This window comes from Lissotriton helveticus, chromosome 1_1, assembly GCF_964261635.1.
Source record: "Lissotriton helveticus chromosome 1_1, aLisHel1.1, whole genome shotgun sequence".
NCBI lineage: Eukaryota > Metazoa > Chordata > Amphibia > Caudata > Salamandridae > Lissotriton > Lissotriton helveticus.
The window spans coordinates 1,603,717,647-1,603,742,251 of record NC_136057.1 but is presented as its reverse complement, the minus strand read 5'-3'; the positions used below and the strand labels follow the sequence as shown (position 1 = coordinate 1,603,742,251).

Here is a 24,605-nt window from a genome sequence, read left to right as displayed (position 1 = left end):
CTCAACCTAAAAACAAGGCATCTTGGCTGTACTTCGATACCTACTCGGAAGAAGCAGTACACAAACTGCTCTGCACCTTGAAGCCCTCTAATCACCTCACAGACCCTCTACCTGCGAATGCTGTAAAAGACTTCATCCCCTTGCTCCTCCCTCTCTGGACCAAAATCATCAACAGCTCCCTGCAACAAGGCCTCATTCCAGACTCCCTCAAGGTGGGGCAAGTCACGCCTATACTCAAGAAACCAACAGCTGATCCGTCTGACCTAAACAATTACCGGCCCATCACCAATATCCCCACCCTGGCCAAACTGCTGGAGAAATGTGTCCAACTCCAACTAACAAAACACATTGACCAATTTGACCTCCTCAACCCTCATCAATCAGGCTTCCGAGCGAAACATAGCACGGAAACAGCTATGACACACATAATTGATGACGCCCTCCAAATTCTTGATCGCAATGAGTCCTGCCTCCTCATCCTTCTTGACCTCTCGTCAGCTTTTGACACGGTCAAACATGAGAACTTGCTGGAGCTGCTAAGCACTAGAATGGGTCTTTCGGGAACTGTTCTCAAATGGTTTTTGTCCTTCCTTCACAACCGGTTTCAGAAGTTCAAGATCGACAATGTGCTATCTACTTCTGTGCCTGCAGATCTAGGTGTTCCACAAGGATCCTCCCTCTCCCCCACACTGTTCAACCTCGTCATGGAACCGCTCGCCACCTTGCTCCAAGCTTCCAATGTCCAATTCCATATGTACGCCGACGACACACAACTTTACCTAAAGCTACAATCCCCGGAAGATATCAAACATCTGAACTCCACGCTTATTAACACTCAATCCTGGCTGGCCGATAATCACCTCAAACTAAATGCTCTGAAAACTGAGTTCCTACTCATCTCACCCCCGGCGAAAATTTCCTCCACCCAAACCTGGCTCAATAACCTAACAGCACTCAATGTCCAACCTACCATCGTGGATTCGGCGAAATCCTTAGGCATCACACTCGACGCCAAGCTCAACATGCAGCAGCACGTTAGCAAAGCCACAAAAGCAGCTAATTTCCAAATCAACACACTGAGGAAAATTAAACCCTTCCTCCCTGCCGAAGACTTCAAAACTGCTGTACAAGCTTTAGTCATCCCTCGAATAGACTATGGAATTGTAGCCCCTAGCGGACTCCCGCTATCCACAACAGCACCCTTAAGAGCCTCCTTGAACGCTGCCGCGAGACTCATTACTGGCTCAAGAAAACATTCGCATATATCCCCAGACTTAAAATCTCTAAAATGGCTACCTTTTGAAGCCAGAATACAGCTAAAAATTGCAGTTATGACACACGCGGCCGTGCACCACAATGCACCCAACTACCTCGCTCAAAAGTTGTCTATATCAGGAGGTTCGAGATCCAATAGAAGTACAAAAAATCTACTCCTGAAACCTCGTAGATTCCGGAAAGAGAAAACATACAAGCGCTCCTTCTCAGGAATGGCACCCAGGATCTGGAATGCGCTCCCTCCTGAAACCAGGCTTATCTCCTCCGCTGCACTCTTCAAGAAAGAGGTGAAAACCATCCTTCTGGCCAAGATCTCCTGAACCTTATAGGTACTGAATCAGAGACTCTGCACTGCTTTGTATCACTGTTCACCTTGTCCTTTGGCACTATACTTCTACTTAATGGGGACACTTCTACGCTACTCTCTTACTACCGACCAATATATGATACACGTTGGTCTACTGATTCACTCTCCCGATGCCCCCACTCAGTGTTCTCTCTATACTAAAACAGTGGTATAAGCCATCCACACACCCAAGGTGTACCTGAACACCTCTGTAGTGGGTTCAATGACTTGTGCCGTCTTATATTACTTGTTTACCTGATTGTATATTGATATGTTTTATGTATGTTATTATTATCCTACCATGTTAGTGACTATTATACTGCTCCCATTATCTCTGTTTCATTCCTACTGCCCCTACCCTGTCTTTGTGAAGCGCTCTGATATCTGTAAGGATCTTGTTCGCGCTATATAAAACTTTGAATAAATAAATAAATATATAAGGTTTCTTTATTCGGTTAAAAAGTTTAAAACCATCAAAGCACAGGACAGTATTTCATTCAACAGATTTCACATTTTAGCTGATTATATACAGACAACAGGTACCTCTGAATACATTACAAATTTGGCTGAAATAAATACAATTAAAAACACTTAGTCACCCGCAGAAACTAACTTAAAAAACACCCGGTCACAGGAGGGCTATAGCAAAATTAGGGTAACAATGTTTTGTTTCGGCTCCTGATAGCGCCAATAATGTAACTTGCCACCCCAAAACAGACAACCGGAGACCCAAGCATTTGTAAAAAGGTCAAGGCCGGTCTGACTTGTTCAAATTTTGGCCCCGAAACAATGGGACAATAAATGTTTTACGATGGGGTACATAAAACTTGCAAAAAAAGATCATATGAAGAGTATTCTGATCAGAACAATTATCACATGGGCAATGCCCCAATATCCCAACTTTCGCAAAACCTTTTGGATAGGATAACAACCATGGTAGCATATTGTACTTGAACCTTATCAGCACGTAGCGATGGAACAGCTTGTTTATATAAGTTACGTACGGCTGAATGTCTTTACATATACTCAACATTATAAAACTCCTTACCGATGGTTTCACCAGTTCCTCTTCTTCTCTCTGTGACTGTATCCTATTCAGAAACAGGGCCTTTACATCTTTAATGGCAGTTTTGCTCAAAGCCATAGGATTCGTGAACAATTCAGGACAACCCATTAAATCAGTTTGAGTTTTAATATAACTGATCCAAGGGATGTCCAGGGCCCTCTCTAGAGACAGACAATCTTGGATAATTAACTGGTTTAAATTCGGAGCTTGCTGCGCCCATACTCTGAGCCACCCCAACAACGGGGCTACAGCAATCTGATCTGAGATATAACCCATCCCTAAATCTTCATGAACATTAAAAGCGCTACAGTTTGAGGGAGCGACAACAATTTTCTTAAAAAGACATTTTCTGTGGTTTGGATCTCAGACATGTTTGACAGGCATCCAGCATTGCTGCCCGAAGGTGAGACCATCGAGCCATCACCTCGCCGCATATCTTGATTCATTGAAGGGCACCTCCCCATCGCGGGACGCCCACTGCAACAGGAGCACGCACTTGGGACCCCCCTCGCGGCTCTACATCTATCAGGAAACGGACCGTGGCTCCGCAACCGCATTGAGCTCTTTCGGAGCCAGCCACGAACAAGTACGGCTGTAATTGCATCAAGTATCACCCAGGAAATTCCTGTACCTCGCTACCGCCCAAACCACCTTGAACCCCATCCTAGCTTTGTGGCTCTTCATGCCAGCATCCGCTTTCCAATCCAACGTGGTTGGAACCACACCAGGCAACTAATCACAATAGTCAAAAATGATGATCCCGGTTTATTAGGAGCCAGGGGATCGAAACATCGACCTTTTTAAATACAGTACTACATATATGACCATTGTGTTAAATTCCGTGTAGTAATTGTAATCGTGAGCTTGCTATGTTATGTAACGATTTGCAAGCCTCAAAATTGGCTCCACTTCTTTTTGCCTGTTATTTCTTTCCTTTACTTCACTTTTTGTTGCTTTTGAATGATAGGTACAGGACTGTGCCCTATCACTTGTTTGTATCTCAACTGTTATTACTACATCCATTACAAAATAAACACCCGTGGCCCGGCTGGGTACACGGAGTAAATCCAATTTATAGTGCTGACTCTGGTCTATAAATCTATTTCACACTATTTTGCCCCCTTACTACTAGGACCTTTGTTCTTTATAGTAATTGACTACCCATGGTCCTAGTTTATCCATTGGGTCCCCTTGTGTTTCATAAAAAGACATCAGTATTGTGCAGCCCAGGTGAAAGTGGTGCCATAGTGAACCATCACCACAATGAGAGTCTTACTTACTGATAAGAATCCTGGGTTACTTGATTATCTTGTTGCAACAGTGCAAGTTCTGAGTAAACTAAAACAGGATTCCGAAAGAAGATCAGGCTCGTCTGTATGAAAGACTAAAGAATTACTTAGTTAGTAGAAGAGGCGAAGAGGCATCGTGTGTAGGACTGACCATGCAGTCGGCGGAGCCCTGATGCGGACAATTACTGGGCTGCAGGAAAGTCAGCAGTGTGAAGGGCATGCCCACAACAGACAGCGTCCCTGGATCTGTCTGACAAGATCGGGGTGCTTATGGGGAGCATCAAACCATTGATGAATGAAATAGAAGAAGGGTTCCAGTATCAGAGGTACGCTCAGAACCAGCCATTGAAGGAAAGACTCAGCAAAACTGTACTGGAAAATATATTGCTAATAATGAGTAAATCTCACTGTAGAATCACTGCGAGAAGGCTGCTGATAGCAAGTCTTAGATCTGTGAAAGAATGCATACTAATGTTCATATTTGTGATTGCCCAACATGTGGGGATTTGTAGAGGCCTACTGGAGCATAAAGTGACCTGTAGTCTTAAAATGTGTTATTTTTCACTATTGTCGTGGACGATAAAAATAAGAAGTCTCCTAAATATTGTTGCAGTATTTACAGATCATCAATGTTTAAATGTAACTTGTTCATGAATTGCTGCTATGGTTGATTCGTAAGCCACATCCACAAGAGGTGGTGGGCATACCAACTAGCCCATTATTGGACAACAGGCTTATAACATCTATGTAAAAGAGGAGAAAAATGTTGGAATTGTGCACAGGTTTACGTTTCATCCTTTTTCCTGATAAATCAGTGAACGTGGGAAAGAATATCTAATTGGGCATAAACTGGTGAGTATTTAGTGGAGGCATGATACATGTTCATTGGGGGTGTAATTCCTGTAGAGGAAATGTTTCCTGAGGCTCCAAGAAGATAATTGTTTCCCAGTTTGGCCTACCTTCTAGGAAGTTCTTTTGCCTGTTAGCACTTAAAGCTCCATGTATTCCTCCTGTAAGGTTCACACTGCAGTATCTAATGGCACCTATACTAATCGGTGATATTTTTATCAGCACCCCCCAGACTCTTCTGTTGATTGGAAACTCAACACAATCTCAAATATGACTAATTACAGGTGGGTAATTCCTCTTTCCTCTTCCCTTTATAGATTGGCTTATTTAATTCCTATACCCTTTATTCAGGCCTTCTGAATGTATTCTACCACACCATGGTTTCTTCATTGCTGACTTTGTGAACTGTTATTTCCGCTCCTGATGTCCATTTTCTGCTTATGATTTCCTGACCATATATATATAGATTTCCCTCTGTAGGATCTCCTCCCACCTTATCCGCTGTTTGTTTCAGGCATGCGCTGGATATCCGGGAGCACTACGAGAGGAAGCTTGAGCGCGCAAACAACCTCTACATGGAGCTGAATTCGCTGATGCTGCAGCTTGAGCTGAAGGAGAGGGAGCTGTTAAAGTAAGCTCAGTTTATACCACCAGATCCCCCTCCACCGGTTGTCCAGCTGTCTGCACACCAGATTCTCTCTTCTGGCTATCTGGCAACAAAACGTCCTCACTCCGACAATGCAGCTTCCCATCATAAACATTAGAGGAGATATAAGCTCGAAAAGGCATCCTGGATAGTTAAGAGATTGAAATCCGGTTAGCTTCCTGTTGTGTCCCGGGGAACACGCTACCTGCACCAGCTACAGATGGTGCTTCATCTCTACCAAAGGCTGCTCCTACCCGTGCGTCCCTCTTACCCCTTCTGTACTTGAGACAAAAGCCCCTTTATTGATGATGGGTGGGGATGTTAGACCCCTACAGTTTGACCTTGTTCTGTACATTTCAACTTCAACGACACTGCTCAGTGTCCGAGCATATCCTTCATTCACTAACCCATAGTCCTGTACGAGTCCCCAATCCTACCTGAACTGTCTTACTATTCTTGCCTCTGATAAGCAACTAAAAAGTCATATTCACTCATTTACCATCCTTTTAATGTGTTTCCTTATTACGTCCTGGCCTTCCAATCCGTTTTCAAATCATAAGCCCTGGTCCCTGAGTGTCATTCGCACATGCACATGGCTGTCTCTTCTACATGTTGTTTGAGTGTTTGTATGTTCCCATCATTACTCTAGTCACCTCCTTCCTGAAATCAATGTTTCTGTTCATTTTTTAGTCTCTCATTGTAGAACATAATCGGATAAATGGTGCTTCATTGTCGTGTCACTGCTTCCTACTGAATGGCCATTCTCCATCTTATCCTAAGATCTTCTTTGCCAAGGATGCAGTTTCCCTTCCAATAATTCCTGGGTTTTATCCTTGTTTTAGCAGATTCCCAATCAGTTCCAATGGAAAATGTCTCCTTGAGCAGAGAGACTTGAGTTTAGATAGGGTTCGAGTCAGTTAGCCCCAATAACGTAAGATGTCATAGTGGATTAAGTTGAAGAGCCAGATCACAAACTCAATTGAGGTGCCAACTCTGAGCGCTAACCAAACCTTTTGCCCCCAAAAATCTGGTGCATGTAATTGAGAATTCTGAAGTTGATCCTTGAGCCTCCTGGGAGTCAATGAAGTAGTTTTAGGGCTCACTTCAAATGGCCATGTCTTAGTAAAATCAGGCACTCTCCTCCCACTTAGTTTGGTGCCCTGGGTTTTAAAAGGATATGGTGTGCAGCACTCTGGCCCTGGGTCAGAGAGTAGCCCCAGGCTTATGGATTAGTGGAGCAGGAGTGATTCAGTGATTTAAAAAAATGCTTCCAAAAGTTCCCAAATATAGATTCCTCTATACAACAAATTCCTTTCTCTGTAAGTAAATTTTAACATGATCCCTCAGTCAGGACCATATGTAAATGATTTCAATGGAATCTTAGAAATCAAAAATTGATTACGGATCTTATTCAGCAAGAGCTGATGGTTTAATAATTCCGTGGTAGTCTTATACACAGGCTAGTGGGACTGTTCCTGAGAGTACCCTTGTCCCAGCAGTGAGACCATTCCTTATTTGTATTTATCAGTACTACCTTGAACCTTTTGTAATGTTCAGGTCAACCTGTATATGCCACAAATAACGTTTGATTAATATTTAAGTGACAGTCATACAGTTTACGGTATGATAACATAGCTTTTTACAGAATTACTTGTAGGATTTCTGGACCAGAGTTTCTCAAAGAAGCAAAAAGTTATTTTCAGCGTAAACATATGATGGAACCAATCTGAAGCTTGAATGGTTTCTTAACTTTAGTACAGATTAAAAGCATTGAGGGAGCTCAAGCCTTGCAAGCTGAACCATTTCAGATTACAGCAGTATTAATATTACCTTAGCCGGTCACGGTCTCCAGGGAGAGAAGTAGGTTACTGTACCAGAGGCGGCTTTGTCGAAAGTGTGACTACAAGCCCCTCCACCCCTGGCTTTGACCATGATGCAATAATATAGCATCTACAGAAACACAGATTAATCACTAGAACCGTATGTATACAGTGTGCATGGTTTGTGTCCTTATTACAGGATTCACTACGAGTGGTACACACGGGGCTGGACCCCGTGGAGTCCTGATGAAAAGCTATTAGGGGAACAGCTCGAAACATGTTGACAAAAACACATTACTAAGACAACCAGACTCATTAAGGTTGGGTTTCTTCTCAGTAAATGACCCCTGATTTTTAACCATACCAACTAGGAGTGGGAATAAAAGAGTGGACACCTAGTTAGGAATGTTTAGGTTTTATTTCCCTTTCCACTCCACATCACTGCACTACACATAGCCTGCAATAAAAAGTGCTCCTACGTAATTTGCATGTCGCAGCACGCCTCAATCCGTAGAGGATTGAGAAGAACCCCAATGATGAAGCATGTCACCTAGGGGCAACCCTGGTGGGTGAGTGGTCTCTAGAAAAAAGTATTTTTTCTAGAGAAGGGATTACAACAAATTCTTGCTGTATCCTATCTAATTCCCTAAGGGCAGGTTTTCTTCGATATACTCTATTTTTGTCTAACTACGTAACTGTCAGGAGGATAAACCTAGCTTCTACCTCTGCCTCCCTCTCTACTTTGGTCCAGTAATAAAAGTCATGTTTTTGCAGGAAAAGCCTTCAGGCCGTATTGCTCTGTTTTAGCTAACTATATGTTCGAGGCATGTGGTCTGCTGAATTCAAATCTGTGCATAGATCGCCGCCTAGTGTTGGGTCCGGATGATTGCACTTTGTTGTCTTGGAAGAGTCTTCGAAGTATCACGAGATAGGTGACTCCTCCCCTGGACTACAGTGCGCATGGGCATCTTCTCCATACTCAGATTGTTTTTTTCCACCATTGGGTTCGGATGCAAACTCCTATACTCCAACTCGGAATCGAAAACAAAACTTTTATAAAGGCCAAAAGGCCTTCGACTTCGACGGTATTGTTCTCGTTCGGTACCTCTCTACTCGATCAAAACTTCCATCTCGAATCAGTCGTCGACGCGGGCTGTCAGGCCTTTTCGACGCCACGTGAGCTGACCGTCGATGGAAAGAAGCCCGTTTAAAAGGTGCCCACAATGCCACTCCAAGTGCCCTCATACTGATAAACACTCAGTATGCAACAAGTGCCTTTCCCCAGACCATAGGGAAGAAACCTGCCCAGCCTGCGCCCAGTTTCGATCCAAAAAAACTATTCGAAACCGACGGGCTGCTAGGCAAGAAATGCAGCGACAGGCACCGGAACCGGACAACATCTTCGATGATGACCAGGATCTACAGGACGCCCCAGACTCGGACCTAGAAATCGTCACCGTCGAGGACTACTCTGACTCCGACGACAAAATCCCGTCGGGGCAAATCGTGAGTACACTACCCCTGACACCAATTAACCCGTTACCAAAGGCTCGGGTCAAGGCATCGCCAAAAGGCCTTAGCCAAGATCATAAAAAACTTTCGCCAGCCCCGCCTTCTGGCTCGGCATCGAAACCGAAACCTTCAGAAAGCCCAGGGCCCAGTACCATCGTCCCGAAGAAGGTTCCAGAGCCAAAGAAGTTCACCGACCCGAAGAGCGTCGATCCAAAAAAGGCCGCACAGCCAAAGAGCGTCGAGCCAAAGAAGACTGTCGACCCCACAAAGGCCGTTCAGCCAAAAACCGTCGACCCCAAAAAGTTGGTCGACCCGAACAAAGGCACACAGCCAAAGGGCGCCAAACCGAAAAAGGTCGCCGACCCAAACAAGCCTGCTGTTCCGAAAACCGTCGACCCGGCAACTGGTGCCGTACCGAAACCAGTATCAAAGCCGGAAAAGCCTATCGACCCAAAGATAACAGCTCCAAAGACATCAGTCGATCCAAAAAAGAACATTGACTCGGTGAAAGACACTCATCCAAAAAAGCCTACAGAGCACAAAAAACGTGTCGACCCGAAAGTTCCGGTCGACCCGAAACCACTCGTCGACCCGAAATCAGGGCCCGAGCCGAAAAAGTCCAACAAAACTCCAAAAGTCGTCGAAAAACCAAGTGTTACCGACCCCAAAAAGTATAACACTAAACCCAGGACTGTAGAGGAAGAACTATTCCACCCATATCCATCAGACGACCAAGCTAAAATATACATTAATCCAGAGACTGGTAAAGTTATCATCCTGCAAAGGAAAAAGAGACCTTTGGACTTTGAACCTAACTCACCTATTCCACTGAAGAAAAAAGACTTTGGGACTTCTCCCTCAAGACCCTTCAGCCCTTTTCAACCTATCATGCCTACCACACCTTTTGCTTCTACCTCACCTTCTCACCACGGGGATGATGAGGGGGACACAGGGTATGAGCCACAGCCTCAATATGATTTCCCACAAGATCCTAACCAAGAGGAACCTTGGGAAGAACCAACAGACCCTTATGACACCCATCCCATCCCTGATGTACCCACTTATCCTACTAAGCCGTCACCTACGGATGACACAGTAGTCTTCAACCAACTCATAGACAGGGCAGCACAATTCCACAATGTAGACATGCATAGTGACCCTGTGGAAGAAGACTTCCTGTTTGACACATTCACTACTGCAGAAAAAAGTGTCAAAACGCTTCCCATGTTGAAGGGAGTTCTAAAACACGCACCTGACATATTTAAGGATACAGCCAGGGCACGGGTAATCAATCCCAGAATAGAAAAAAAGTATAGACCAGCTCCCTCAGACCCTACTTACATCAAGGGCCAGTTGCCACTAGACTCACTGGTGGTTGCTAACGCACAAAAAAGAGCCAACTCTCAGACAACAGGGGAAGCACCTCCCCCTGACAAAGAGTCAAAAATTCTAGAGGCATCAGGCAAAAGGGTAGCTGCACAAGCCTCCAACTCATGGAGGATTGCTAATACACAAGCCCTACTGGCTCGTTATGACAGAGCGCACTATGATCAGCTCGAAAGCCTTATGCAACACCTACCCAAGCCTTTTAAAGCACAAGCCAATGATCTCATCCAAGAGGGAAAATTCATATCAAACGCCTCCATCAAATGTGCTCTTGACGCTGCAGACACCGCAGCTAGGTCAATTAATACTAGTGTCCTGCTACGAGACATGCATGGCTGCGTATTTCCGGTTTTAAGAATGAGGTGTACTCCACCATTCTTAACCAACCTGTCAATCCAGATTTTCTATTTGGCCCTGCCGTCGACACCATTTTGGACAAAATGAAAAAAAAACACAGAAACCGCAAAATCTATGGGTGCATTGCAGTTTCTGCAACATAACGGCTCCTTTCGACGCTCCTCATACAGAGCAAATACATGAGGGAATGCTTCACAAACATCTGCCTCATACAAAAGTAACACACAAGGTTCCTTCAACAAGAACACAACCAGGGGAGGTTACAGAGGTAACAGTAATAAGGGAAGAGGGCGTGGAGGCAATAACACCAGGGCCTCCACCGCCACAAAACAGTGACTTCATTACGCTGCCTCCAGACCACTTAACACCGGTCGGAGGCAGACTACAGCAGTTCCCACCTGTCTGGCACCCAATTACCATGGACAGGTGGGTGAAAGAAATTATCCAGTCTGGTTATTGCCTAGAACTAACTTCTACGCCACCAAACATACCACCCAGACATCGTCCTATGTCCACAGAACACATCACCCTGCTACAACAAGAGGTGAAATGCATGCTGGAAAATGGGGCCATAGAGCAAGTCCCTTTCCACCAACAAGGGACAGGAGTATACGCCCTATACTTCCTTATTCCAAAGAAGGACGGTTCCCTCAGACCAATATTGGACCTCAGACCCCTAAATCAATATATACTATCGGACACTTCCACATGATCACACTACAACAAGTGCTCCCGTTGCTACAACAAGGAGACTTCCTAGCAATACTGGACCTCAAAGATGCTTACTTTCACATACCCATCCATCCAGCCCACAGAAAATACCTCAGGTTCACAATAGAAGGTCAACACTACCAATTCAAGGTTTTGCCCTTCGGGGTTACCACTGCTCCAAGAGTGTTTACAAAATGCTTAGTGACAGTGGCGGCACATCTCAGGAGGCAACACGTCCATGTGTACCCTTACCTGGACGATTGGCTAATACAAGCAAAATCGTACCAAGAGTGTGCAGCACACACGTCCCAAACAATCCAGTTGCTACACAGCCTAGGCTTTTCAATCAACTACACAAAATCGCATCAGCAACCTTCCCACGTACAGCAATACCTGGGAACCACTATAAATACCTCAGTGGCAAAAGCATATCCAAACTCAGCAAGGATAGCCAGCATGCAGATACTCATTCGCAAATTCCTGCCACAACACTCCCTGCCAGCGCAAGTCTTCATGCAGCCCATAGGCATGATGGTCTCCTGCATATTCATTGTCCCCCATGCCAGACTCCGAATGCGCCCATTAAAGGAATGCCTAGCACGGCAATGGAACCAGGCTCGTGGACAACTAAAAGACCTAGTGTTGGTAGACAGTCGCACTCACAACTCTGCAGTGGTGGAACCCACAAAACCTTTCCAAGGGGCGACTGTTCCAAGAGCCGGTTCCACAACTAGTACTAACAGCGGACGCATCACTGACAGGCTGGGGAGCCCATCTCCTTTAATACACAGTACAAGGGCTCTGGACAAACAAACAGAAAAAGCTGCTTATCAACCAACTAGAGTTGCTAGCGATATTCCTAGCCCTGAAAGCATTTCAGAAATACTTGTACAACAAGACGGTGTTGATCCGGACGGACAACATGACCGCAATGTACTATATCCAGAAACAGGGAGGAACGCACTCTCCACAGCTGTCCCATCTGGCACAGAGCATATGGAAGTGGGTGATTCCAAAAACATTTTTCTCCTCGCAAAACACCTTCCAGGGAGGGACAATCAGATTGCCGACCTGCTCAGCAGGCACAACCAACAAATACACAAATGGGAGATTCAAACCCAAGTTCTCCAGCCATTTTTCGAAGAGTGGGGTCACCCAGAGGTAGACCTGTTTGCCACAAAAGAAAACTCCAAATGCCAGTACTTTGCCGCCAGGTTCCCACATCCGTTGTCACTGGGCAATGCGATATGGATGAACTGGTCAGGCAAATTGCATACGCTTTTCCCCCAGCACCGCTGATCCCGCTGGTGGCACGCAAACTGCGGCAACACTCACTCACACTAATCCTAGTTGCTCCCACATGGGCGAGACAACCATGGTACACAACATTCCTATAACTTTCAGTAGTTCCTCATCAAAGACTGTGCCTTGCTCCCCATCTTCTAACTCAGAACCATGGAGAAATAAGACACCCAGATCCCAATCAGATGAACCTAGCGATCTGGCTCCTGAGGTCTTAGAGTTCGGATACCTTAACTTGCCCCCAGACTGCATGAACATCATTAGGGAGGCAAGACGACCAACCACACGAGTTTGCTATGCAGCTAAATGGAAGAGATTTGTTATTTACTGCAGCAATAACCAAATCAACCCATTAGACACTTCCATACAAAACATTATATGTTACCTGCTGCATTTACAAAGAAGTAACTTAGCATACTCTTCTATACGACTACACCTTGCTGCTATAGCAGCATACCTTCAAAACAGTCAACACCTTTCACTGTTTAGAGTACCAGCAATCAAAGCCTTCATGGAGGGTTTAAAAAGGGTGATCCCTCCAAGATACCCCCCTTCCCCAGTCTGGAATCTAAATATAGTGCTTACCAGACTCATGGGACCGCCTTTCGAACCTTTACACTCATGTGAACTACAATTCTTAACGTGGAAGGTTGCATTCTTGGTTGCCATTACCTCACTCAGAAGAGTGAGCGAATTACAAGCACTAACAATTCAAGAACCTTTCATGCAGGTACATGCTAACAGGGTTGTTCTTAGAACCAACCCTAAATTCATGCTTAAAGTTGTATCCAATTTCCATATCAATCAAGCAATTGAACTGCCAGTATTCTTTCAAAATCCACAGTCAGTAGCTGAGAGAGCCCTACACACACTAGATGTAAGAAGAGCTCTACTTTATTATGTGGACAGAACTAAATCATTTAGAAAGACAAAACAACTATTTGTTGCTTTTGCACCACAACACAAAGGAAATCCTATTTCAAAGTCAGGAATAGCCAGATGGATAGGTAAATGCATTCAAATATGTTATCTAAAAGCTAAACGCACTTTAACCGTCCCCCCTAGAGCACTCTCCATGGAAAAATGGGGGCATCCATGGCTGTCCTAGGGAATATTCCTCTTGAAGACATCTGTAAGGCAGCCACATGGTCCACCATACACACTTTCACTAAACACTACTGTGTAGACGTGCAAGCAAAACAGCAAGCTGCTGTAGGCCAGGCTGTCCTCAAAACTCTTTTCCAAACATCTGCAGCTGGCACAGGTGACCTTCGCTAGAGGAGATACTGCTATTCAGTCTATGCACAGATATGAATTCAGCAGCCCACATGCCTCGAACGGAATATGCTACTTACCAGTATGCATCTGTTCTTGGCATGTAGGGCTGCTGACATTCATATTGCCCGCCCTCCTCCCCGGTGCCTGTCGCAGCTGCAGCATTGTCTCTGGCATGGCCATCTCTTACTTTCCTATCTCCATCTCTGCCACAATGGCGAAAACAATCTGAGGATGGAGAAGATGCCCATGCGCACTGTAGTCCAGGGGAGGAGTCACCTATCTCGTGATACTTCGAAGACTCTTGCAAGACAACAAAGTGCAATCATCCGGACCCAACACTAGGCGGCGATCTATGCACATATATGAATGTCAGCACCCCTACATGCCAAGAACAGATGCATACTGGTAAGTAGCATATTCCTTAACACATTTTTCACAATTATTAAGCACAAGTTCATAATAATATCATTCTGAGGGCGCCTGACCAAAATTATTTTACTCGATGGCGGTTGTGCGCAAAAAGTTCAAAAGATTACTGCACCAACATTAACACCTGAATGATTGCCAGAGAAGTAGTAAAGAACTTAAAGAAGTACTGCTCCATTGTTTACATATATATTATTGCTTTCTTGTCTCACTGTTGAGGCACAGGTCCGATCCAATCAAAATCTCATGTGTTGTCCTGTAATTCACACTTATGTGGTACCTTGTTTATAAGGAAAGCTGATGGTGACCCACGCTTTCAGTGTTCTTGTCCAAGGAAAGGGCAGGAAGAAATGTGTCTGATTCTGCAGTTGTCGCAGGAGATCTGAGCAGCCAAAATACGTCCGCATTGATCACATGTGTGTTTGCCTGTTTTAAAGACCGAGTTGTTGAGGGTGTTGGGGTACTGTGGCATTGTGTACTGAAAGACATTGAAAGTCATCCAGTCATTGAGTTTGGTGGCACAGGTAGAGCACTAACCTTACCATTCTTCACCAGGCGTGAACAGACACTGGACAAGAAGTACCCGGGAATATTCAAGCACCACTCTTCGCGTTCAGCCCCCAGTGCCGTGCTGCATGGAAACACAGTGGAGAAGCTCATCAAGAAGAGGAACGTTCCACAAAAGCTGTCCCCACACAGCAAGCGGTGAGTGAAGGAAGATCACAGCTTCTCTGTCCCAGGGAAGTGCCATTGGTTACTGAGACACCGTCACGTAATGGCCAGCAGTGGTCCCCATTAAAGTGTTGGATGCCTTACCTTCTCATGAAGCTTCCAGGTCGTTCACGCGCATTTATTGTGGACTCATTCTCTATAGTGTATATGTATTTATAAGACTTAAGTACTGTAAGTATAACTGTAAAGCAGTGGAGCGTTGTAGGTGAGTCAAGCAACTGTATAGGTATATTGGTGCGGAAAGAGGAGGAAGCTGGAAAGGGCTCCCAATGGCCCTGGGAGAAAGGCCTTCCAAGTGATTTTTTCACCTACATCACCTAACTGTCCTGGCTTATCTCGCAAATCTATTAAATGCACTCATTTCCACATAACTGGTTTATTCTATTCACATGCTGTCCCCTTTATGCTCTAAATCGCAGTCTTAACCCGCCTCAGCACTGTTGACATCTTGCCAAATCATTGGTCGCTTACACATGCACAAGTGCACTTCTCTGCGCTAGCATCACTCTTCTCCTGTACTTCAGTTTGGTATTACTTATTCTGTACATTATTTGCTTCATACATCCTAGTACTGACTCATTTGTTCCCAACATCAGTTTCCTTGTTCACGTGAAAAGGTGTTGTGATCAACTCACTGCAAAGTTTCTCTGCCTGTTCAGACGTTTAGAATTGATGCTGTATTTACACACCTTACTTTAAAATGAGTTTTTGCTCTCAACATCTCAAACATACAATTCCATGCTAATTCCTTAACTGAAGCAATATTTGTCTGAACTTTGTATTTTACCCCACATTGGGAAAGTCTTGCATTAAGGAAAATGGTTTTGGGGTCATACTGAGAGAAAAAGTTGCTAATTGTTATATTTTCTGCTCACAGGCCAGATATTCTGAAGACAGAAGTTATCCTACCAAAATTGGACTCCAACATAACCCAAGTGACTATCCCTGTGTGCCAGAAAGGTTCCACTTCACCTGGTCGAACCCGCCGGGGGAAGCCACGCTACCGAAAAGCCAACACCAAGGGCAGCTATGGAGATCTGGTGAACGTGAAGGCCACAGTGGTCCAGGAAAACACTGCACTGGCAAACAGCCAGCCAGCCAAGGAGGCGCCCTGCACTCAGACCCCTGGACTGAAACACTTTGAGCCATCAATGGCCTTGAGGGAACTCCACCATGACCTCCTTTTGCGCAAAATGTCCTCATCTAGTCCGGACCTCATATCCACCACTCTGGAGGCGGATGCTAAGAAGAGCAGCCACAGCCCCGAATCATCGCCTGTCAACGATGAGAACTCTAATGAAACTGAACAGCCACGCAGTGAGACACCAAGCGAGGACACTGTCTCCGTCCCCTTCTCCAGCAGCCCAGACTCTCCTTCAGGCAGGGCGGGGGCAGAAGGGGCAACAGCAGCCCCCATGGGTAAGGGACAAGGGATGCCAACCCTTGCTCAGAGGCTGCACCCTACTGAGGACAGTGAGCGTGAGCCATGTTCAAGTGGTAACGTGACCAAGTCTGGAAGGACTGGCAGCCAGTACCTGACACCGGCAGAACTCCTTTATCGAGCCGCTGTCTCTAGGAGTCAGGTAAATACCATTCCTAGTCACCGTGCCTGGCAACAAAGCCATTCCACATGCATCACTTCTTGAGCATGTGGCCCCATGCTGAAGCCCAATCTGTGTTTTTCCTTCTCTTAGAAACGTGGCGTATCGTCTGAAGAGGAGGGGGAGGTAGACAGCGAGCTGGAGCTGCCAGACCGACCCAGGTGTGTGTTGATACAATGTTGTTCTTTTTTAAACTGGGTAAAACGTTTATTCAGGCAATAACAGAAAGAAGCAAAGTCTGTATGTAACAATTTCCCTATTTGACAGAGGCTACTAAGGTATCTATAAGAAGGAATATAAATCTTTGAAGAACCTTAAGCATCATTTTATTGCCTTAGTTCAGCAGTGATCATGACATTAGTAATTGTCTAATGGTACTTATATAATGCATTCTATTGTATTACATAGTATTGTGACTCAAATCAGTTAAACATGGTTTTAGGACCAGTGACGGAGGCAAGGCTGAGTCAGCCTTGACAGGATTCAAACTACTACCCACCCAGACCCATGAGTGGCTGTTTGACCCCTGAGCAACAACATTCATTTTTCCTTTCAACCCACCAAATTATTCCAATCAGAGCAATACATTTACTAAAGACTTAAATCAAAGTATATTAACCACTAATGACCTACACGTCTTCTCCTCCACGTCCTAACACTTTTAAAACCTGGGGCTTTTATGTGTTTGTAGAAAACTTATTTATTTGACAGAGCCAGGCATAAAAAGACTGCTTCTACCTTTGGTTAGAAATGTAAGTGGACAACACCCTCCATCCCCCCATTGTCAAGTTCTTTCCCATGTAGATATGGCTTCGTTTTATTGTGGAAGACACTTTGAGCTTGATTCAGAATAGGGAGGATTGAAGTGAGGATTGTGGTCAATCAATCAATCAGGATTTATGAAGCGTGATTAATCACCTGATAAGGTATCCAGGCGCTTGCAAGTCTCAGAGGCTTATTCAAATAGCCAGATCTTGAGGGCCATTCGGAATTTGGGAAGTGAGGTGATGGTCCAGAGATGCATGGGTAGGCTGTTCCAGGTCTTTGCTGCGATGTGGGAGAAAAAGTGTCCTCCACTTCTGCTTTGGTATATGTGGGGAGTATGGGCAAGGGAAATAAAGGCAGAGCGTAGTCTCTGCCACAGTTGGTGAAAGTGCAGGCTGTGGTTAATGTATGCAAGTCCTTGGTTGTGTACAACCTTGTGTGCGTGGGTCAGCAGCTTGAATTGGCATCTCTTCTGTTTGCGGTGCCAGTGGAGTTGCCTGAGGTGGGGTCTGATGTGGGTCCGTAGGGGAAGGCTGAGGATCAGTCTTGCTGAGGTGTTCTGTATGGTCTGGAGTCTCTGTAGGAGGTGTGCGGCGATTCCTGCGTAGAGGGCGTTGCTGTAGTCCAGTCTGGCTGGTGATGAGGGCCTGTGACACACTGCTTCTCGTGCATAGGAGTAGCCACTTGAAGATCATGCATAGCATGCACAGAGAGAGGAAGCAGTTGGAGGAGATGGCGTTGATCTGTGATTTCATGGTGAGCTTTTTCTCCATGATGATTCCAAGGTTTCTGGCATGGTCGGAGGGAGTGGGTGCAGGTCCTAGGTCTGATGGCCACCAGGAGTCGTTCCTCATGAGTGGCTGCTGTTGCCAAAGATAAGTACTTCTATTTTGTCTGTGTTCAACTGCCACCGATATCCGTAGTAAAACATTTTCCTTTTTTTATTCCCACCACTCACTGCCCTGTGTGGCTCCTAGAGTCAGATTTCATTGTTGACTTCAGATTCTCCATCAAATCCCGCGTGCCACGCTGGATAAATGATTTTTAAAAAGTGTTGAGGGAGAGCATATCCTGCCTGTGTTGCAGGCAGGACAAACCTATTTAAGAAAATAGTGCTCGGAGGATGTAATTAAAGCCTACCGAATAACAACACATGTTACAGGGGGTGTCCTCCTTGGAGGTTACAAGAAGAGAAAAGGCGGTACTAAGGAGGGACTACTAAGCCTATTTACCAATGAAAAGCCACCATTTACAAAGGACAGGGACAGGAGCCAATAAAAAAGGTTGGCGGAAAGTAGGCGGGACTTCATGCCCTTATCCTGAATACTGCATGTCTCGACGAGACAGTTTGAGCGCTGCCTAAGCGAAACCTAAAAAAATGGGGCAACAAGGCCTAGAGTATGACGCTCTAGTTCAAATACTGACCTTGTTCTCTTCAACTTTTATAGTTACTTAAATGTGCAGTGATCAATCTGAAAAAAGGAGTAGTGTCATGGAACAAAAGTGGCAATTTCTGCAGTCTAATGGCTAAAGCCAAACATTAATTTTCACATTCCTTAGAAGAACTATTCTAGATTCACATGCTACACATTATACCATCTAGTGGTTACACTGAATAAAGGCGGAGTAACTGAGACTCATGTTCACTCATGTTGACTTTGCCCCAAACCCTATAAAAGCCCCCTCACATGCACCATCTTCATATGGGTGTGTTTCCTGGCAGAAGCGTCTTGCCTAAGTTGACAAGAGGCTAGTTCAGATCACTCTATCCCCTCATCCGTCAATGCCTAGTGTGTAGGTGTCTGATTGATAAACAAATTACAAATGTCTCGATTCATCAAAAACATGACCTGGTATAGGGATTCCTTGACTTGCCTAAAAGTCTTTTATGAGGCGAAACCAATGGGCAGCTTTAGACTTGACTTTGGTGAATGCTTTGACCAAATGGTGGCTCATACAGTGCCTTTGATAACCACAAATATTCTCTAACACTCTACGATTCCAGGAAACGCCCAAATCCAGTTCTGGTGCTCTGGCCAAGACACCCTGTAACTGTTTACAGCCTCAACCTTATCATGTGCTGGGCTCGGCGCTCATGACCAACATGTGGCCCAGATAGGTTACGTCCTTCATTGTCAGATGGCACCTCAAGGTCCACTTTCTTGAACTGGATCAACACTTGATTAAGATTTTGTTACCAATCCAAGCTGAAAAATGATTGACGCCTTGTTACAGAAAATAGCTGTGCTCCAGGGTTAATGCTGACCTGTTTGTTAAGTCTATTATAGCCGCTTCAGCATCTAAGAGTGAGATCTGTTTTGGAGAGCATCTAGGCAGACAAGCCAGTCCAAGGGATCATATTTTTGGTGTATGGCTTACACATCTCAAGCAAGCAGCTCATTTAACCAGCTGGTTACTAGTCTATATCCTGGTCTTTTGGATTTGAAGACAACCCTAAGATCCAGCAGGTCCTAGAATTCCGGAAATGTATAGGCACTAATGTAGGTGCCTTGTACAGATACAAATATCAATGAAAGGAGAGAGTAAAAGTTGGTCAGCCCATACATTCGGAATCTGAAGACTGAATGAACTGATTGAGAGATTTAGGCACCAAGGTGAGTGTCCTGCTGTCTAAGGGCCTTGGCGTCCACAGAATACACTGCAGAGCAACTTGTAATGATGTTTTGAGGCAAAAGGCTAAATGATGAGGGGGAACTGCATTCTAGAAAACTATAATAGGACAATGAAGGCTCAAAGCTAATACTTTGCTATGTCCCAGGAAATAATCCTAAATCGTGGCAAATGGCTACCATTGGTGAGCAGATGTGCCCAGCTGGCCACAAGGGGAACTCAACTTTCAGATAATCTCAGAAGTGCCCATGGTTGCCCATGGACTACTCATGCATGGTTCAAAAGTCATTCCATCATCTAGAAAGTATTAAATATCTTTCAAATAGTTTGTTACCAGTTAAGACTGATATCATGCAGCCAGCAATTAAAAAAGCAACATGGACCTACATAGGCAATTTGGAATACTCTAATGACCTTAATATTCCACAATGGACCCAGATTTCTCTGTAATGCAGGGTGTGTTTACCTATTTATTGGCACCTCCCTCTGACTAAAGCACCTGTTTTACCCCCAACCCTTGCTGGAGGGTTGAGTGCCTTCTCTTCTCCGCGCTCTCTGTGCCCCCAGTGAAGTTAAAGAAGGATGGTGGCTCTGAGTGGGACTAGGCAGAAGTGCAATACTCCAGATGCAGATTATCAAATCTATGCCCTTACAATATAGCTGTCAGGGCTGGTTATTATGCGGGGAGGTCAAATTGGCCTTAAAGAAAGCAACGCAGGGCCCCTTCTGTAATCGTGAACGCCTTCCCGCTATTGCAGCGACACTGCTTCCTATTGTGGGAACACCCTCATTTGGAATGAAACATGGTTCTTTGCAAATTAGAGGGTCCCATGTGGTTTTGTACATGCTTGCATTACTGAAGCACGTGCATAGACATCGGGGTCAGGAATAAACATAACTCCTATCGCTGCAGGTTGTCAGCACTTCTTTATTATTATTTTTTTTTTACAGAGTTTTATATAGTGGGAACTTGACCTGAATCGGGTATCAGAGCGCCTTACTTAGCACCAGTTGCATTACACGAGGACACATTCATTTTTGTTAGGCACGGGGAGAATAAGTGATTTGCCCAGAATCACAGGATGTTCAGCGTCATTGCCGGGACTCGAACCCAGTTCCCCAGATTCAAGGTCGACCGCCCGAGCCTTGAGGCCAACTCCTCTCTCCACTTTGGTTGTCCCTCCTGGTTTGCTTTTTGAGAGGGAACATGAAGGGTTGAAGAAACTGGTGCAGAAAATGTTTGACAAATTCACTGTGCTGAGCAGTCATGCTGCAGATATTTACATAGAGGTAGCTGGGACTTTGGCCCTTAAAAGGGGTCCTGAAGTCCTCTTCTATGATGGATGCACTCCATGACTTGCCTAACCCAGTGGTAGTCTTCGGGGAACCCTCAAGGGTTGGTGAGGCTATCTGCACACGGGGACGCGTTGGCAGCTTCAGTCGCTGCTCCATGTGTGTCTGTTACACATTTCCTTACACAGATCATAATTTTTCTGATAATGGGGATACATACCAGTTTGGGGAATTCATGCACAATTTGGGTCCTGCACCTCTGAGAATACCACTCACAGGATTTCCAGCAAGAGGATCAACTGAGTGACATCCCCCTGCTCCCCATAGAGGCAGCCCCACCTCCCTGCATGTTGAACCCCACATTCTTACTACCAATGGACTGTGTGGATTAGGGTGCTGTTCAAAGCAGAAACAAAGAGTAGAGATGCTGGGTCTGGCCCAGTGTAGTCCCTTGGCTCTCCCATGTATTAATTATCTGCTTGATTATCGGTATTCTTGCCTGCCTACCACAGTATATGCCCAATCATGTCTGGGGGCAAAGGGGGTGTGAGTATTTGCCGCCCAACATGAAACTCCGCTACTGGATTTTTGTGTGAATCGTACAGGGCATAGGGAATGCCACCAAGTACCATGGTGTATCAGTCCACAACAGGCATCTCACACTCCTCATCAAGCAGTGCCAGGGTTCAGAGATTTAAGGTGGGATGGTTCAACAGAATCTACACTATATACAGCTGTCCCTGGGTCTGCCATTCTTTCAATGACCCTGGTTCACCTAGAGCAGGTCATCTCCTTAGCAAGGGATGTTGTGTACTGCTTGGTGCCACCCAGGGAATAATTGAGTCTCCACCCGTGTGGCTAGCGCAACATCTGTGTCACTGTAAGAGCCCCAAGGCCGCGCCTGGGTTATACGCGGCTGTTCTTTCAATTGGACGGTCTTGACCTAGACTGACCTGGCCAACAGGGAAAAGAGAACAGAAGCAATCTCTGTCGGATCCTGCCCAATCAGTGAATTCCCAAGCCAGCACTTATCACAGTGTACACACGTCATGGCTGTGGAAAAATGGAGTTACATACCTCCACGAGAGACGGTGAGGGCTGAAAATAACCTTACCGCTACTGACTGTGAGATTGTAAATAACGTGTTATTACTACACAGCTAAATAGTCTTATTATTTTGAGGGATGAGAGGCTTGGTGGACAAAGAATCCAACTGTGAATTTCACATTCAGCACAGATCCCTGTAGTTAGTGCATTAGTCCATTCGCTCTCTAATGTGCTGTACTATGGGGGGGGGGAGGTTAGGGGCGGGCAAATGACTACAGACTTGGTTTGCCACCCACCAAGGAGGAGGGTTTCCACTTTACCAGCGTTTTACTAACATATTGTTATGTGAAGGCGAGTGAAAAATACTTGAAAGATCCAGAGAAACGTTTTTTCACTTTGTAAAAAAATACACGTAGTAATCACTTTAAAAATAATCTAGAATTGTTGCAAATATTTGTAAATTATTATAAAAGCAGAGTCAAAACTCGTTTGATGATAAACATACAGATAGTTTTACTTTGGTTATTATTTAAATTCCATCCTCCTTTCACGAACCTTACAAAATGAAGAAATTGCATTTATTTTTGTAAAAACTGTCAATCTAATCTTCTTCCTGTTAAAGTGAGGCAGTCCAACACAGCCTTTTATGCATGTCCAATGTGTTAAATGAGCTATAGTTTTTTTTCTTCAAAATGCGGTGTATACAAAGTCTGCATTCATAGATATCTGTGTCCAATATGCCTTCTCATTATATTTACCCTGGAACCTAAATTTGTCGTTCCGTAGTCAGTGAAAAAAGTGTATCTTTTTAAATAAGCCTATCAGTAGATCAAGTTGATTAAATTAATTATTGAAACGTCAATGTTTATGAACATAAATACAAAAACTTGTAGTTTCTAGTAATGTCTCTCGACTGATGTGGAATTATTTTAAGAAGAGTGATCCGTTCCTGAATGGGAAATGTAGAAAATATAAGGCCTCCTGTTTGTTTGTAAGTCTTCTGTTGCTCAGATTTCCATATATTTCAAATTTAAAATAGCTGCCACGATTGCCAGCAGCTGGATTTTGGCTTATTATTGGAAGCATTATGGGCTTGTCATATTTCCATTTCTGTGTATGAAAGCATGTGTCCATCTTGCTTGGTAAATATTTGAGCCATTGATTACTCTCTAAAATCCTGTATCTCGTAACCTCAAGCAGATGAAGTTGGTTTCTTGCTACAACCACGTTTGCCATGAAAAGCAATAGCAATACACAATTTCTGATGGATGCATCTACCTGTAGACTCCTCACCTTTTGAATATCCCAGGCACCAGTGTGGAAACAGGAACATTTGTGCCGATAGCGGATGCTGACATCACATCAAATCCGCACGGAGACCAGCGTGACATCACTGGAGCCATAAACATCCCCCGCCCCAATCCCCCAAGAACCCCCCCCATCGGCGTGCTGATGTCAGTTCCCTTTTTTTCCACGCCATTGACATGTTCTGGAATTACTCTCCTCAGCAAAACGTCATTCAACAATTTTTTGATTCTTTCTTTCTTTTTTGGTACAGTCTTTTTTTTAGATGTCACAGCCAAAAACATCAGGTTTCAAAGTGTGTAAAGATTGTAAAGGCCAAATGTCCATCAAAGACCCTCACAACATCTGCTTATGGTGCCTTAGATTGGATCACGATGCCGACTAGTATGGATCCGGTCAAATGATGCACCATATGGCTCTTAAAAAATGAAAATCCAAGATGTTTATGGCTATAGTCCAAGATTAAAAACACAGTCATCGGAAGTCACACCTGATATTGAGATCTTGAAGCTGAATTTGTGAAAGACTTAGAGTACTACCTATCCCTTACTCTTACCTCTCTTCGCCACAATAGGATAGCAGCCCTAGTTCGGCTGTACTGAAGCACAATCTACCAGTTGGATGGTAGGTGTCCTCTTTTCTACAAAATTGGCAATCTATCACTAAAGACCTTTGGGTCTTACAAACTGCAGAAAAGGGATACACCCTACCATTCCAAGAATCACTGACTCTATATATCCCCGCTTGGAGTTTTTCCCACCGGACAATTTAAGATTTCTCCAATGGGAACTTGAATCCCTTCTACTCAAGGGAGCAGTGGAACTGGTTCCTATTCAGGAAAGGGGATAGGGATGCTATTCCAGATACTTCTTGATCCCCAAAAAAGACAGTGTACTTCGTCCGATCCTGGTCCTCAGGATTTTGAACTAGTTCCTCAAGAAGGGGAAGTTCAAAATGCTGTCCCTAAC

At 44.7% G+C, this 24,605-nt stretch overlaps 1 protein-coding gene across 3 annotated transcripts in view; it reads left to right on the top strand.

The window, feature by feature from the left end:
* Positions 1-24,605, top strand: part of MAP3K12 (mitogen-activated protein kinase kinase kinase 12) — a 375,162-nt gene that overhangs the window by 271,613 nt on the left and 78,944 nt on the right. For all 3 annotated transcript variants that reach the window (XM_078687858.1, XM_078687866.1, XM_078687850.1), the window contains exons 9-12: positions 5,340-5,456; positions 14,819-14,968; positions 15,873-16,578; positions 16,690-16,757. In XM_078687858.1, the coding sequence (XP_078543984.1) occupies positions 5,340-5,456; positions 14,819-14,968; positions 15,873-16,578; positions 16,690-16,757 (1,041 nt within the window). The remainder of the gene's footprint in view (positions 1-5,339; positions 5,457-14,818; positions 14,969-15,872; positions 16,579-16,689; positions 16,758-24,605) is intronic.